The 17,479-nt window shown below is 39.8% G+C and overlaps 1 protein-coding gene across 1 annotated transcript; it reads left to right on the forward strand.

Moving 5' to 3' along the window:
- Nucleotides 1–14,545: 14,545 nt before the first annotated feature.
- On the forward strand, nucleotides 14,546–17,225 carry LOC140231906 (noggin-1-like). Its single transcript, XM_072312058.1, has one exon. The coding sequence runs from the start codon at nucleotides 14,881–14,883 to the stop codon at nucleotides 15,655–15,657; it is 777 nt and encodes a 258-aa protein (XP_072168159.1). The 5' UTR covers nucleotides 14,546–14,880; the 3' UTR covers nucleotides 15,658–17,225.
- Nucleotides 17,226–17,479: the final 254 nt, after the last annotated feature.

Here is a 17,479-nt window from a genome sequence, read left to right on the forward strand (position 1 = left end):
AATTCTTGTAATGCACACATATTTGGACAGAATTGTTAATCAAGATGAGACAGTTTAAAAACAAACTTTGCTTGCAGCAGTGTTTTCACGACAATGCAACTAGGTCTAACACAATCTTTTTTTAAAGTGAACAGAAAAGGTGCGTGCAAAAGTAACATTACAGCAATGTGTGTGTGTTTTTTTTTAGTATAGAATGATAATATCTCGAATGTGATTGTTACAGACAACCATAGCAAATGTCAATCAAAACAGGGCGAGTAAAATAATGGTTTTATAGTCATCTTTCCTTTAGCACAGATTTAATCTTGATGGAACACAATATCAAAATGGTATACGGAAATGAAAATAAAACCGTTATTTTCTGATGATAGGCCATCATGCCGAGACTCGAATGTGATATTTTGTCAACGTGACAATCCTATAACTCTCAAATATCTCTTATGAACATCATTATGGTGAATAATCTTAGTCACGCATACATCTCACAACATCGAAATATGACATCTAAGATACTCTATACTCAGTGATACAGACATATTACCGTGGAAAATGTGGTTATACATGTATTGAAAATTCAGACCCTAGATTTTTCATCAATTCAGAGATTGCTGAAAAATTGTGTGAAAAGTCTGGCTGCAAATGAATATCACAATTTGATATTCCAGGACAAATATTCAAGCAAATGGCAAATAGTATTGTCTTGGAAGATGTCCAATTTGAAGAGTTAAATTAATGGGAACTCATTTCGTTGCCAATTTCGTTGTGTATCATAATGCTCTTCAAACTGGAGAAATTCCCCTTATATTGACTGAATAGAGATAGTTTAATATGATAATCACTTAATAGCTCAAGATTTAAAGGGATGATGCAGTTTCGACTCAGATGGGGCTTTAGGTTTCCAACATTTTTGATGATGCTTTTTTTTTAGACAATGAGAAGCCACTTGGAAGAGCACATAATAAATTCTAAGAGGAATTCAAAGTTCATCTCATGACTTTTTTGATGGTTTTGAAATGGCTGAGATATCCAAAACAAAGCAATCCTAATAAAAGGTGGGACCTACCTTTTATTAGAATCATTTTGTTTTACTTTGTATTTGGATCAGGCATTTCAGAACTGATTTTCAGCAAATAAATTTTGCATTCCTCTTAGAATTGTATGCTCTGTAACATTTTATAAAGTTGTTTCTAAGTAAATTGCACAAAAAAAGTTAAAGACTGAATTATCACCTCGACTAATACTATACAACCCCTTTAAGTTACGGGAGCAATGATCATTACTTGTATGGTTGGATGACTATTCCTCACTCTGTAATGGCTTAAAAGGTATTTTCTCTCTTCTCACATACACACAAATTTCACCTTTGTCTCCTTTGGCAAGCATCAAATAAAATGGAGACTTTGTGATAAGAGAAGAAGTGGTAGTTCATGTCACAATCAAAGGCTTTGTATGGACAAGTCCTACAAGTAACCACCGGTTTGTGTTTCTTCAAATAGAAACCTCATATTAAAGAATACTGTGGTGACACAAAAGAAAATGCTATGAACCTTTTCAATTTATGATATTCCATTCGGAAAATATCATATCTCATTTATGGAGAACATGTATAGAAATGAATAAGACGTAATGATAACGGGCAACGGTGATCAACACCTTGGTTGATACTCTAGTATAGATGTACTCGAAGACACATCAAGAAATGAAATTGCGATTGATATTACATGGTATGAAGTTTGACCATATTGCAACCTCGAGCTTATGTCAAAATCTTCATTTTGCCACGGTGGTTGTATTACTAAGAGCATGTCTTCTGCCATCTTCCATTGACTTTGTGTGCAATTTTTTAGGCCTGCATCTAAGTTCTTGGAACCAACCCGCAACATTAAGGTTCATTGGTCTTATGCTGGATGTGCTCATCTCAATAACTTGCTCAACGGCGATGGCGTCACTCCGCGTTCGGTTCGGTGAAGTATCGGAACTCCAGCCAACAATGGCGGGAAGGCTGCGTGTCGTGTTCAGGGTCGGTCTCCTAGTCGAAGGAAAATTCTGCGACCCTCCTACTTTCGGTTTCTGTCCATCGAGCATGACAAGTGGATATCTTGTCCCGTAGTAGTCCTTGGGTCGTGCTTGCATGTAGGCTCTCGAGTTAGGTGACACAATGATACGGATGCCGCGATTATGTTCGTCTTTCTTTGAACCAAATTTGCTGGTGTTCGTCATCGGGGACGTTTGCGAGTTCGGCGAAGGTTTTGACGGTGGCATGAGTCTCTTCTCGAGTTTGCTGATGTCGACCCACGAGGATTTTGTTCGAGGAGACAGAGCAGTGATGCATTCAGGGAGGTGGGTTGAGTCCGTCATATCTGCGCGCATCACGGTGGGTATGCTCCCCTGGAAAGAATGTTTGATGACCGGGATCCTTGGCAACGATATCGGTTTGGGGTTCAAATACATAGCTGCTGTCGGGATGGAGTCGACACCGTGGTCCACTCTCATCTGTGGACCAGAAGCCATTCTGTCGGGTTTGATCAGTCGGGAAGAGTAGGTGTCTTTGGCATTTCTTGAATTCCGCGTCGATGTGGCGATGGCGGGTGCAAGCAGGCCAAGCGACCTGGCTTTCTGATGCAGCTCGAGTTCCGATGGGATAGGCCCCAGCATGTAATAGTCGTAATCGTCAAAATCCATCATGTCCGAGGAATTACGTACCGGAAACGTAACAGGGCGAGGAACAGGGATGTCTGTTTGTTCACTTCGCTCAGGCGATGTTGAGCGTCGATTGGAATCGGAGAATGTCTCTTGATATTGCGATTCTTCTCGTTGTGCTTGATTCACTCTGCACTTGAACCCCCGCAGGCAATGTTCAGCTGCGAATGGCATAACTCGCCATTGTGTCGACAGGGGACATTACAAACAATGCACCAAACGCGTCGCTGTTCACATCTACACAATGCACTTGTTATTTGTTCGGGCGTAATACAATTTCTCAATCTGTGTGTGGTTCTCGAAATATGACAGACAGGGCCCAGTCGCTATGGTAACAATTCAAAGCGGTGTTCAGAATTTGCTATCTCCGTTGTTTTGCATTCAGTCACATGCGATTTTTGCTTCCATACGTGATCGATCCATAATATTCTTCATTTTTCCCAAACAGTCTATTCCCATTTACTGTGATCTTACACTCCTTTGCCCCAAATCGAACGATATTATATCATTCAATGACATACCTCCGCACTCGCTTCGGGGTTGCTAAATTTACCGTGGTGTTGTGAGATGTGCTACAACGCAGACGTGATGAATCTTTCCTAAGTTCTTTAACACGCAGTCGTAACCATGTACAGTCTGATGATGAACAAGTCCATGAATTAGTTCACCAGCAACAGAACTTACGATTAGACCAAACTTTTGGATGATTGTAGTAGTATCTCCACAAAAATGTCGCATTCCGTGCAATCCCGACGGTCCACACAGTCCTTATATTTACCAAGGGGGAGAGGAGAAGGAATCCACGACGGCACGTTAACCGTCGTATAATGGACCAGGCAACTCCATGTAGAAGCACAGAAATATAACAGCATCGCAGTAGACACCCTTTTGCTGATTGCACAGTTCAGCAAAGTTGTTGTGAGAGAATTCTTCTCCTCATTCCAAAAATCATCTGATCAGTCTGAGACAATGTCAGATTCAGTACTTGTGTCTGTCGTTGATAAAAATGTCCGACTGGATGTCGTCGTGCCCCCTGCAGTTCCCCGTGTGCTAAGCGACACTCGGTACAGAGCTTGATCAAACGTCCTTGTGGAGGCATTGACTATTGTCAACCTGCTAACAGACTATAGCGATACCATGAGAACCATATCGATTGGATCGAACGTCGAGTGGGTCCGAACCACGCGGCGCGATGAATGGAAGATGACCAAGACCACAATAAAGTCCTGGACCAGAACGGACCAGACTTTACCTGGTCGATTTGCTCGCCGCAGTTTTATTGGCCAGTAGGTCTATTCCATTGAAAGCGGCGCAGATAAATAATCAGTCGACTGAAACATCACATTTCTCTTTCCTCCCCCCCCCCCCCTCTCTCAATCTCATTTTTCCTTTCTGTTACGATGTATCTCACTGTATCTTCTGACCTCTGTGTAAATTTTAAGGAAAAGACACTCAATATTATACGCAAAAAGTGGACTAGATTTCATAACCATGGCCGGCAAACTGCGCACATTAAAGGCATAATTTACCATTTGCAGAAGAAACAAAGACCCCGCACTATACTGCTTTAGAATAGTTCTAAAATGTGAGTTAGGGATAGAAACAACCACTGTAAAAACTTTAATCCGTACAATCGATGTTAAGTATTGTTAAATACACAAAATGTAAACAATAGTTACAATAAAAAATGTTTCCAGACTTAACCGTCTACAGTTATGATATAATGAGAAAAATACTGATATCTCCTTATATTTTAGGGTTTATTGGAAAATTTTTATGTGGTAGGATATTTTGTGATACAATTAACAGACCTACACATATGCATCAAATGTGATATCTTGAACATCTTTTAAATCACTGCTCCCAAAGGTAAATAGGACGTTTAAAATACTGTCATCTGTCTTGCCGGCTCCGTTTGGTTGCGGTGTCTCGTCACTTCCTCGGAGTTCTTTGTAGATCACTTTCCACGCTCATTGCACACTTTACAAAGTTAATTCAGATAATGTTCACATCAGGCAGCACATAGAAACGGCTTTTCAAATGTATGAAAATGTGATTTTTTTTCAGTACTTTGCGAACACGCCTTCATTTTTTTCTTCGTTTTTTTTTTTTCTTCCTTTTTATGGCAGATGTTCTGTCTGCTGTGTAAAATCAGAGAGGAACCTCCCTGGTAAAATGAAATGAAGCGGTATGAGAGAGATTATAGAATAGGCCGGCGCATAATGTTTGCTTAAGTTTATTTTTCCCATGACCTTATAGCTTCAGCCGTACATTTTCGTCACCTTCGTCCCACTTTCAGGTTTTCTCCCACCCCTCCCCCCCCCCTCTCTCTCTCTCTCCGTTTATATAGTACCATTTTGTTGTTGTTTTTATCATCTTGGCTTACATAGTAAAGGTTATTTTCGTTATCTTTCATTCTATAGAGTATACACAAAAAGCCAGCTTGCCTGCGGCATGATCTGTTTTCGGTTATGCTGTATCATACCGTCCGAGTATCCAACGACTCACCAAGGAGCATTCGATATCGTTTTTGTTGGTGCCGGTCTGAATGTTATTCCCCTGATACTATACAGACCAATATGATGCTGCCCATTTGATACCACTTCTAAATAGTCCTGATATCGGCTTATCGATGCAAATGAAACGATTCTTTTGTGCCCTACCAAGGCAGTAAAGCCCAATAAGAATGACATTTAGCCCCCTAGGCTTGGGTATCGATTAAACTATCTTGGATTGATCGTCAGGAAAGTCAGCATTGCCCACTACCTCGCGAAAAGAAAAAAAAAGTCTGAGCCGTCTCTGGTTAAAACTGATTTCCTTACTCCACTTAAATGTATTTACTATCATTGGCTTAGAGGTTAAAGGAATGGTACAGTATTGGTGTAGCTGAGGATTGAGATTTTATTTTTTTTTTTTTTGCAAGATACCAAGATACCACTTATGAAATAGCACAGAGCATACCATTCTAAGAGGGATTCAAAGTTTATTTGATGAAAATCGGTTTACGAATGGCTGAGACTTAAAAAAAGTAAAACAAAGCGATTGTAATAAAAGGTGGGTCCCATCTTTTATTAGGATCGGCCTCTTTTGGAAATCTCATCCATTTCAAAACCCATTTTCATCAAATAAACGTTGGATTCCTCTTGGAATTCCATGCTTTTCACATTTCATGAGATGTTTCTCATTGTCTCACCAAAAAATGTAAGAAACATGAGGTTAGGTCTCAACCAAAACTATAAAATCCCTTTAACTCTCCCTTAGCATTATTACAGCGACCTATTTAGATTTAACTTGATATCTCCTTTATAATTTCGTCATACATTACGCATATTATTTTCGTAACAAAAGTCACCCATGATTATAAAAACAACTTCAGGAGTGACATTTAGTACGGTCTTATTTATCCAGGGCATAGCCTCTTCAGTGTTACCACTGCTCTACCAGAGGGCCCTGCCACTATCATTACCCGAGCGTTGCCAGGTGCCCATTTATACGCCTGAGTCGAGAGGGACATGGTGGGTAGAAACATTTTGTCCAAGGACGTAAGCACTAGGCTGGAATCGAACTCGTCTTCCGATTGGGAGTTTTATATGAGAGTCTCATCCACTGTGCCACAGCGCCCACCAAGTTAACAGTTATTAGCTTGGTGGTCAGGATAAAACATGCACATGATTTTGAATCATGAAACTCAGCCACTTTGGCTGATTGATAATTGTTACAAATTTTAAAGGTATAATGTTTACCATTGGGAGCAGTGATTTAACAAAATGCTCGAGTTATCACATTTGATGCATTTTATGTGTATTAAAGTCAGTTGTATCACAAAACATCCTATACCATTTCAAAAATTTTGCAATAAAGCCTAAAATATAAGGATATATATATATATATATATATATATATAATAACTGCAAACGGTTTATTCTAGAAACAATTTTATCATAACTATTGTTCACATTTTGCATATTCAACAATATTTGACATTGAACACTGATTAGCATTTTTTTACATTGGTTGGTTCTATCCCCAACTCACATTTTTAATATATTTTGAAGCATTAAAGCTGGGTTCTTGTTTCATCTGCAAATGTTAAATAATACCTTTAACACCACGGGCAAAGATGGAAAGGATGCCCTCCTCCCCCTTTCTTTCGACGTGAGGGCCGTAAATTCCCATCGCACCCAAATTTTCGAAGTGTTTAGTGTAAAACCAATGAAAAAAAAAAAATCATGGACATTCATACTCGGTGCGATATGTCCATGATAAATAGACAGAGAGTGGTTGACACACATGAGCATATATCTTTGTCATACAGAGTATAAAGAGAGACATAAACATTATAAATATACTTATTTGTATCTTTTATGTTTTTACGTTTAAGGGTCCGGGGTGGTTATAGGCGCCAAGCCTTTTTTCTTATTCTTCCAGTTGGAGTGCAGTCCACCATTTAGTGAATTATTACTTACTCGCCCTGATTAGTCTGATTTACTTCCCACAACGTCTTGCAGATTCACGATTAGAATGGATTAATTCCAACTGATAATGACAACATCCTTCCTAAGGGCAATATGTGAAGTCGTGCATGCAACAACATTCAGAGAGGCTGCTCTCCCCACTATTACAACTCTGCAGCTTTCTACTTAGTCCAGATACTGGACGATTTTTATCATCCGCACTCAACAAGTCCCCACACACTCGGCACCCACCCAATGCGCCCAACCGCTGATTGCGACACTCCGCCAATTGGTACTCCCGAAAAAAATTCAGGAGGGGTGATCTTGTGTAATACAGTGTGCATACAGACACCATCAACGTACGTCCGTACACACGCGGGCACAATACGAATACAGTCCAGGAAGTGGACCACTTTCTACTGGATCTCTTATTCTTTAAAGAAAGACATGTTCATGTTTTACTCCAGCTGCGGAAAATATTTTATTGCAAATAGAGATCTTCACCGTGACACCTCCCCATGGCACATGTGTAGTTCGTCCCAGTATAGTTTCCTGGGAGGTGCAAAAGGGATTACCTTATTATGTATCAAGGCATTCAGTTCAGTATACCTATCTGATTAGAAGACTGCTTTCTCCTTCGCTGGGTAGGAGGACCATCAACCCTCTGACTGCCACATTCTATTAGCTGGCCATAGGTCTGTGTGTGAGAGTTGTGCACATTTTACTCATTCACTCATAAAGTGTTTAAAAGAAAATGGAGATTCAAAGATAACCTCTTATTTGATCGCTGATACATCAAGGAGTGCATCATTACCTTCAGCTCACATTTGCCACAAACCATTGCAATGCTCAACGCATTCTACATGATGATTTACGATGGGAATTTTTTGGGCTGAGCTAATAGTTTTATTACTCAAAAGGGAGTATCGCTCTATCACAAATTTTTCACCGAATTCAAGTTTCCACCGATATGATGGAACACAAAATTGTTCTTTGATTTGTGTTTTAAAGACATACTTCGGACATAAACTGATACGTAACCAATTTCATCACTCAATTTTTTTATGAATAGTTGTATTTTGCCAAAGACTGCCACAGTCTGATCATGAATGGAATTTGATTGATAAAGACCTAGACTATGAGAGATTATTGATTTAAGATTACAGATCCTATTATGTCCACAGCCATTACATCCCCATTCCAACAGGACGTGCTTAATGGTGTAGCTCGTTATCATGCGTTATGAACATACAAGATTGTTTTTGCAAAGATCTACGTACGACGTGTACACTCCCTTTTGTTAAAATCCTATGACTGTAATGCATACATGCTTTCATTATGTGAATTGACAATACGAGACATACCAGTACTTATTTTCAAAAGCGCTTAAAGTTCATGATCAGCTTGATTAATTTTTATGGTGTGAATTCATTCATTTGATTCTGAATAAATCTGCCGGTGACGATGTAAACCCCCCTACCACAATACCCGCACCACAACCCTCCACAATAACTTTTCCACAATAACCCAGTCATTCTTGAAACTGAGTATAACCAAAAAAGCTCTGGGAAATGGGTATATTCGGAATATACGTTAGATTGCGAAAGAGATGTGTAACATATCTGGCATTAAGTAGACGAGGAGAAGGGATTCGGGGTTGGTCTGCCTTTGAAAATGCTTTTGACAACATCGGGAAGAGGATGAAAATGATTTGACGCAGATGGTTAGACATGCCGACCAAGGCTTGGATGGAGAATCGAAGAAACAAAAATAAAAGCAACATGTGACGGAGGATGAGGAAACGAGGAACGTAGAGAGTGCTATGAAGACATAGATGGGGGGTGGGTGAGGGGTTATGTTCCGTATAAGAGGAGAACAAGACAGGGAGATCTCGACAAGAGGGGCACAACGGGACGGTGTCGGCGCCGACTCCAACCGACCAGCACCCCATGTGGTCCCCGATAGAACCCGGCTGCAGACAGGATGTGTGTTGGGGTCGTTGTTTGAAGCTGGGTTTCTCGGCTCATTGTGAAAAGAGAGAAAGTCTGAGGAGCCCAACATGTTTGAAAGATAAAAACAGACGAGAGTAGAATGTTGATTTGATTTGGTTTTAAAGGATCCAGAAGTATACGCAGTCAAGACAAAAATAGTTCATCCTATATGTAGGTGTGCCGTTTTGATGAAATGTTAACCAAAAATAATTCGGTCTGTTTACAAAGCGTTGGAGCGACATGCACGAAATAATTACAGGCGAACTCTTCACAGAATGTCGGTCTACATCTACAGACAATAGATTCTGGTCTCGTTCAGTCTATATTCAGTGATGTGGAAATCGTTTCGAGTTTCAAAGTCCAACAAATTCCAACTCTTGGTAGGTTAAAACTACAGCTTCACGGTGCTAAGATTAGGTACAATCACACCACATTTTGCTAAAAAAGGGTAGCAGGGTAATGTTTTTGATGTGCTTCGTTACACATCCGGTGCGAGATAGAATGCAGAGCCAATTATTATACATTTTCTGTTTACACTGAGTTCTAGACGTTCCTATTTGAGAATAGAACCTAATTTAAAGGACAAGTTCACCTTCATAGACATGTGTGTTGAGTGAATGCAGCAATACTAGTAGAACACATCAGTGAGAGTTTGAGGAAAATCGGACAATCCGTTCAAAAGTTATGAATTTTTGAAGTTTCTGCTCAGTCACGGCTGGATGAAAAGACTACTATAGCTTGTGATGTCACATGAGTACAACCATATAAAGAAAGAATAAACAAAATTCAACATATTTCCATTTTTCTCGCGTAACAAAAGAACACTCGACTTCTCTCTTTCAGTAGGCAGGGGGAATAATATTAACCTTAACATAATCAGTAGCAAGTCGAAGAAATGTGTACTTTATTCAAAAAGTAAAGTTTTGTGAAATTCTCTTTTTATTTTCCTTATATCGTTGTACGCATGTGACACTGATTATACTGCAGTAGTCTTCTCATCCAGTAGTGACTGCGCAAATACTTGAAAAATTCATAACTTTTGAACGGATTGTCCAGTTTTCCTCATACTTTCACTGATGTGTTCTACTAATATTGCTGCATTCTCTCAATCCTTATGTATAATTATGAAGATGAACTAGTCCTTTAAGGAGATATTATTATACAGTAAGCTTAAAAACATAGCGTTGTAGTTATAAGCACACAAGTAAAGCTACCCCACTTTGAAATTGTACATTGCTGTTCCAAGTTTTAAAAAGTTGCCTAAAACGACGCAGGCAGCTACTTGATGCGCTGATCACATGGGGCGCCTAAAATCAAAGTGACACAATTAACAGTTACTGATGCCACACTAAAGGGAGTGGAGATTTCCTTACTTTGTCGTTATATAGCTGAACCGCTGTAACGCCATGAAAATTTACTGGTGTACGTCTTCTTATCCAGTTATGACGAAACGAGTTACTATATATAGTAACCGACAATGCACAGCTCATAACTTTGAACGGACCAGTATCATATTTATTGAGGATGATATTGTGGATGGACTGTAAAAGTAAACAGTAAAAGTAACCATGATGAAATGTTGTCAAGAGGACGGGCATAGACCTTCCCTTAAAGGTAGGGGATACCTTTTACAGACCTCCCAAAATGCAGCAAAACATTAAATATGAACCTCAGGGGACTTGTTTAAGCCACTGCTGAGAAATTTGGAAGTCAACAGTTATCTACAATTTGAATAATGCACAAAACTCAACTACTCAGTAGTTCTGTGTGTCAGCCACACTTAAGCCTTTTTGTTGCAGTCTTCTGTATTTTTTTATCGATAAACACAAATCTAAAAGTATAAGAGCTGATGTAATAACATTTAGAGTGTGTGGCAAGAATGTATATAGAAATGTTTGTAAGTTTTGATGAACTTTCTTCACAAAATATACATAATGAACACACATGCAGTGCATGGGTCTGCAAAGGTAGCCTAGTAATGTACTGGAATTTACGGTGAGCCCCGAAAAAAAAAAAAATCAATTCAAAATCTAACGGTAAATGTACTAAATGTTACCTTCCACTTTCAATACTTTATGGGAGTTTCTAAAATGATACTCTCTTCAACATACCACTGTATTTATACAACTCTTCATTTAAGGCATGCCAATGGGATTCCCTACCTTTAAAAGAAAGGAAAGATGAGGATATATATACACAGTTGTAGAGGTGATATCGTAATGACTGCAATGAGAATGAAAATAACAAGGCAAACAAATCACATAATAGCAATCTAGAAAAAAAAAAATCCTTCACAGTTTTACTACCGTTCATAGTACATTTTGCAACCGACGGTTGGATATAAAATTATGTACACTCGAATCTCAAAACGTGCAGATTAATTTGCCGCACGTTTTGATATTCTTTGTTTAATCTACTATCGACATAATTGATTTGACTTATCCTGGTTTCACGTTTCTGTAATGTGTCGTGTCCAATGGTAAGTCTAGTATCTGCACATGCACGAATGAATATTATGTTTATAGTCACAGCACCACCCCCCCCCCCCCCCGATTCTTACATCTTAACATTCTGATTTTTTGTTGTTGCAATATTTGATGCATTTTGTATCTGCGAACTTGTTCAAAAGATAACTGTGATGGAAATAAATCATTTTTAGATTGACAATTTTCTAATTATTCCACCAAAAGTATGCGCCACATTGTTCAATTTCAGTTTGAAAAAACGCTGAAGCTAATTCATATTGGAGGGGATACCCCTCCCCCCCCCCCCCCCGCCCCTCCCATGTGCACTCTACTCCCTTCGGTCCAGCTCCATAGAATCAGTGTATAGTGAAGATGTACAGGCAGATTAATAGGTGATATACTATGATTTCATGTTCTCTATTCTTGTTTCTCCATTTTTTTTCTCAAAATGTTCTATAAAACTGTCAGATCATTGAATTTCATTTCCAAAATTGCAAAATTTCCACGAATGGCAGGTAGATGCCTGGAGACATCCCCGCGTTCCCTAGCTTGCCTGCCCCCCCACACACACCACCAACACCAACACCACAATCTAACCACCTCCTCAAAGGCCTCCTCCTCCTCCCTCCTCCTCTTCCTCCGCCTCCTCCTCCTCCTCCTCCTCCTCCTCCTCCTCTCCAAGGAAAGAAAAAAAAAATCCTGCATACGGCATTGCATTTACTCAGGTATCTTTGGGCGCATACGATATATTTCACCGCGCTAGGGTAATAATGTTTCGCTTTCGATATCTCCACCTCCGCCCCCTCCCTCACTACCAGTCGTTACATGAAATTGCCACCACTGCTCAGTATAAACCTTCTTTTGTTTGAGACATACTGGTAACACTGTTTCAAGGGAGTACTTGTAGGCCTCCATGATATGTAATTGACAACGGAGAGTTGAAAATAAACCGCTGTTACCAGCCACGCCTTCCCGGACTGGCATATACTCGTACATTGTATTGTACGGGTGCGCATGAATCTTCACCATCCGATGCCTATGTGCTGACGGCCCGCCCCGCCGCGGGTGTCTGGTTAAAGACGGTCTACGGTTACAGGATTGTAAGGATTCCCGCCGGGAAGAAACTATAGGAATTGCTGCCTTAAAGGTAAAAACTCTCCTTTGCATGCCTCCATTATCACCTACACTCCAATTCTCAGCTGGCACTTGGTATCAGTAAATATCAAAAACTAGTCCGAGTTCAAGGAGAGGAAGAAGAAGAAGTAGAAGAAGAAGAAGGAGAAGGAGGAGGAGGAAGAGAAAATATGTAGGCCTAGAAGCAGAAGAAAAGGAGAAGGAGAAAAGAAAGCTTAAAAGGACGAGAAGAAGGAAGAGGTAAAGAAGGAACGAAGCAGGTGAATAATAATGAGGAGAATTTAACCAACAACAACAACAACAACAAATAAAAGCTTCTGCAACAAGGAAAACAAAAGAGAGAAGATAAGAGTAGGGAAATGTGTCATCCACATTCTTCAAAGAACGATTTTACCTTGATTGTCACTTATGGAGCGTTCGAGCTTTTCTCAGCACGAGCGCGCCCTCTTGCAGTAAAACATAGAGAAGGCACAACATTAGTCGAGAGCATCGAACATCTCGCTATAATATTTTCTGCAAATTTCTAGAGGCGTGGAGTTTGATCTTCTCGCTGTTGAACCGGCTGTGGCTCTTCATTGAGTAATCGGAAAGATCATTGACCGCCCACTCCAAAGGGGCGTGACTGACCAATATAAATATAGTTCAGAGGACAATTATATTTTTTTCGATTAAGTTAATGTGAAAACATCATTGCAAGTTGTCTGAAGAAGAACACTATCTATCTAAGCGCAAAACGTATAAAATCAAATAGAACAGTTGCTTGAATATTTAGCCGCGGCGGTCATAATGGAATCAACAAATGTCATATCAAATTATATCAAATGTTTTACTGTGAAAGGTAGGAAAAAGTTTATTTTCTTTGCTTGAATGTTTTATTTTAGCCGAAGCTGTTATAATGGAAGCAAAAAATGACAGACCAAATGATATCAAAATATTTTACAGTAAAGAGTAGAATGAAAAGTTAATCTTATTTGTCATTACAATCTTCTGATGCGTGTTCCACCATCTGACAAAGTTGTTTGTTTGTTTGTTATTGTTGTTTTGGGGGTATTATTGCTAAGCATTGATAACTTTTTATCCAGACCTCTGTCTAGTTTTCGTGCGTTTTTTTTTAAATGTGCGTTTACGTACATTCTTGTGGCTTCAAAATATTTCTGTCAGTAGTGATATATTCAGCAATCAATGTCATTTGCTACAACGCATTGACATTTAAACGGATGGTATGGCTTTGGTTGAGACTTGGCTTCAGGTATTAACTTTTTTGGTGAGATAATGAGAAACCTCTTACGAAATATGAAAAAGCATGTAATTCCAAAAGGAATTCAACGTTTATTTGATGAAAATTGGTTTTGAAATGGCTGAGATATCCAAAAAAAGGAATACTAATGAAAGGTGGGGCCCAACTTTTATTAGGATCGCTTTGTTGTAGGCCTACTTTGTTTTCTGATACTCAGTCATTTCAAAACCGATTTTCATCAAATAAACTTTGAATTCCTCTTAAAATTGTATGTATTGTAACGTTTCATGTAAGTATCTCGCAAAAGTTAAAGCTGAACTCTCACCTTAGCGAATACTTTATACCATCTCTTTAATCACATTTTTGTGTCAGGTGTCCTACAATGACATCATAAACATCTGGAGAAATTTGTGACATGCGCATACTTCGCGGTCTAATCAGTGTTAGACTTGATACAAGTTGTCAAACAATGTCACTTGTTGTTATTCTTTCAATTTTGACGCGCGTTTCGACAGTCTCTAGACTTCCTCTTGGCACTGTTAGCTCGCGACCGCCGATGATTAAACTATTATGATCGAAGTTCATTGGCGGTCGCTGATTAGGCTACTCGCCGGGTGTCGTGCGTCACCTTTCCACCAATACGTAGATGCTTTGCTCAACCAGCGATAAATTTAGACAGACCAATTGTGGCGGGGATGTTTGGTTGTCGAAAACAAGAGCGCTGCATTTTTAGACGATGAAACATCCCGTATGTACACTCACAATGTCAAGCGAAGAAATGTCAGGAAGAAATGTTCGCCCTCAAAGTCTACTGATCCTTTCAGCCACGATATATATCATTGCCACATTATTCTCCCTCTCATTCATACATTGCCAAAGTAGCAGGAAATTTTTCCTAAATGCCGGCGGCTCGACTGAATGTATTCCCGAATTTCTCTCGTGAGGCTATTGTCCGACTGTCGAACATGTGGATGAGAGCCGTGGTGTCGGTCTTGCTGCTGGTCATTGTGGAGAGTTCGAGGTCAACCACAAGAAGCAGCACGGTGCTCCTCACGAGACCCCGCCCTGTTCTCAAGCCGAGCGATCGCGTCCAACCCCTTCCCTTGCTGGAGGATCCACGGGACTACACCCGACCACAAACACGTGACCTGCTGGAGAGCAAGCTGCGACGAAAGCTGGGCAACGCTCTCAACGAGCGATGGATGTCGATCAACGAACCGACGTCTGAGATCGCAAATGAGGTCGCCGAGTCGTCCGGTCAGCGGAACACCTGGCTGCGACGGCAGCTGAACTCATTAAACCTCTCCAGGGACTCCACGATGTTAAATTTGTCCAGTCAGGAGGTGTCGTCGTTGGAATCCTGGTTGATGTCGAAAGCGAGCTGCCCCGTGCACCACCGCTGGGTGTACGTCGGGCCTCTCTACTGGCCGCCGTGGGTAAAGCACGGGTCCTGCCCGAAGAAACCGTGTTCCTGGCCGGATGGTATGACGTGTGTACCAGGGGATAACACCAACATCAGAATGCTTCGATGGCATTGCCGTGGTCGTCAGACATCGACGGTGAGTAACGAAGAGTTGCAGACGAAGGCGGCAGGAGGGTCGTCGAGAAACAGACAGTGCAAATGGCTGAAGGTGCCGTACGTCATAACTGTTCAGTGCATATGTAGCTGTGTGTAGCCACCGCAAAGGACGATTTTAATAACACCAAATTTAATAAGCAAAAGTATTGTGGACAAAATTGTACCTTTCCCATTTAGAATATGTCAACAAATTTACGACATGGTGTTACGATGTTTCAGACCAGCATTTGATAATACGACTTTTACAACTCGTCCAAGTGTAAAGCAACTCTGCTTTGGTTATGCCAGGCCAGCGTTTGTGATCTACACCATACGGAGCAATTACGTAGATTATCCGCTCATTAGTTCAATTATTTTGACCCATGGACTTGTCTAGTAGTATTCGACTAATCTAGGCGTAATTTCTTTCCACATGTTACTTAGTGTAGCCTCATAGCTTGCTGCAAATTCGCCTAATAAATTTACCCGATGAAACTATGACTGGTATTGTAAAATAGTTAAAGAAGGAGATTGGAGAAAAGTAAGTGATTTGAATCCCCCCCCCCCCCCGATATTGAGGCCTGAATCATATACCAGTGTAAATCTCCTGTTAACTACTCAATTGATAATGTTATGCCAGTACGTCATATAGTACATGAGTATAGACCACATATTGTACTAATACACACCTTGTTAGTCCACACGAACCGTTGTCACGTCAATACAAATTGACGCTCTTGTTAAGTTATGCCAAGCTTATTAACAAATCTACCATCTGCGCAACATCTGTTTGGTGAACAAAGCCGAGAATGCTGGGAACATTTGCTGCAAGTAAATTGGGACGTCCTAGATACAAATCAAAGAGAGAAAATTGCGAAACATACTACCAAAAGAAACGAGTCCATTAGTAGTCAATCATTATTCTATATAATTGTGTACGTTTATCTAATGACCTTTTCATATGACAAATACTATCTTGAATAACTAATGGTATTGAAATTCTGAGTTTAAGTCCAGTCTTTTAACTGAATTGATGAAGAATAGTCTATATTCCTTGACCGGGGTAAAAATGAGGTTCGATAGTATTCTTAACTTGGCTAACGTGAAATCTTAACCACAAGTTCATTGTGCTCAAACAATACTGACACTGTGACGACGAAGCCGAGTTGTAAACATTGTTATATATGAACTGTGTTGATTAACTAATGACTCCTCAAAACTATCATTTGATTTTTCGCAACTACATTGCATGTATCGTTTTGTGTAATGTCTACATATCTTTAAGTTTTGTTTATGAAACCCTTTGCAATTATTAATTATTCTCTCCCTCAATGTCTTCCAGAGAACATTTTTTTTTTTTTTTTGCGAACATTAGAATAATGACTTTCCTACCAAAGGAATTTGATGATTACATGAAAGATTGAATACTGCGGCATATAAGCAGAAGATACAAATATGCAAATTTATCTCAAGGTGAAAGATCTCCGTATAGATATATTCGTTCTCGCAGAGCAAATTCAAGAATGTTGCAATCCAATTCCGTTGGATATGAGAAGGTTACTTAATGTTGAAGTTCACAAGTTAAAGTCACAACGTTACATTTCTTAACAAACATCATGTTATGATTCCGGATGGTGTCCTTGTAACAATTCTTAATTGATATGATTATTCGTCACCACAATCGGCAAAGAGAGAGAGAGAGGGGGGGGGGGTATGTTTGTTCTTCTTCACTTGCACAAATGTGTTTTCTTATGAAATTAAACATATTGTGTGTTATTGTGCTAGTACGTTATCATCCCATTGCAACTTTACATCACAAAACAGTATTTAAGGTTGTGACTTAAAAAAAAAAAACACAGTACTGTGTTACATTTGAGTCTCTTTTCAATAATTCTCAGAAATGGATTTGTCAGAATTAGATGAGACGACATTAGTTTGTT

This window comes from Diadema setosum, chromosome 8, assembly GCF_964275005.1.
Source record: "Diadema setosum chromosome 8, eeDiaSeto1, whole genome shotgun sequence".
Lineage (NCBI taxonomy): Eukaryota > Metazoa > Echinodermata > Echinoidea > Diadematoida > Diadematidae > Diadema > Diadema setosum.

Coding starts and splice junctions, on each gene's coding strand:
- LOC140231906 (XM_072312058.1), top strand. CDS start 14,881: ATGCCGGCGGCTCGACTGAATGTATTCCCGAATTTCTCTCGTGAGGCT.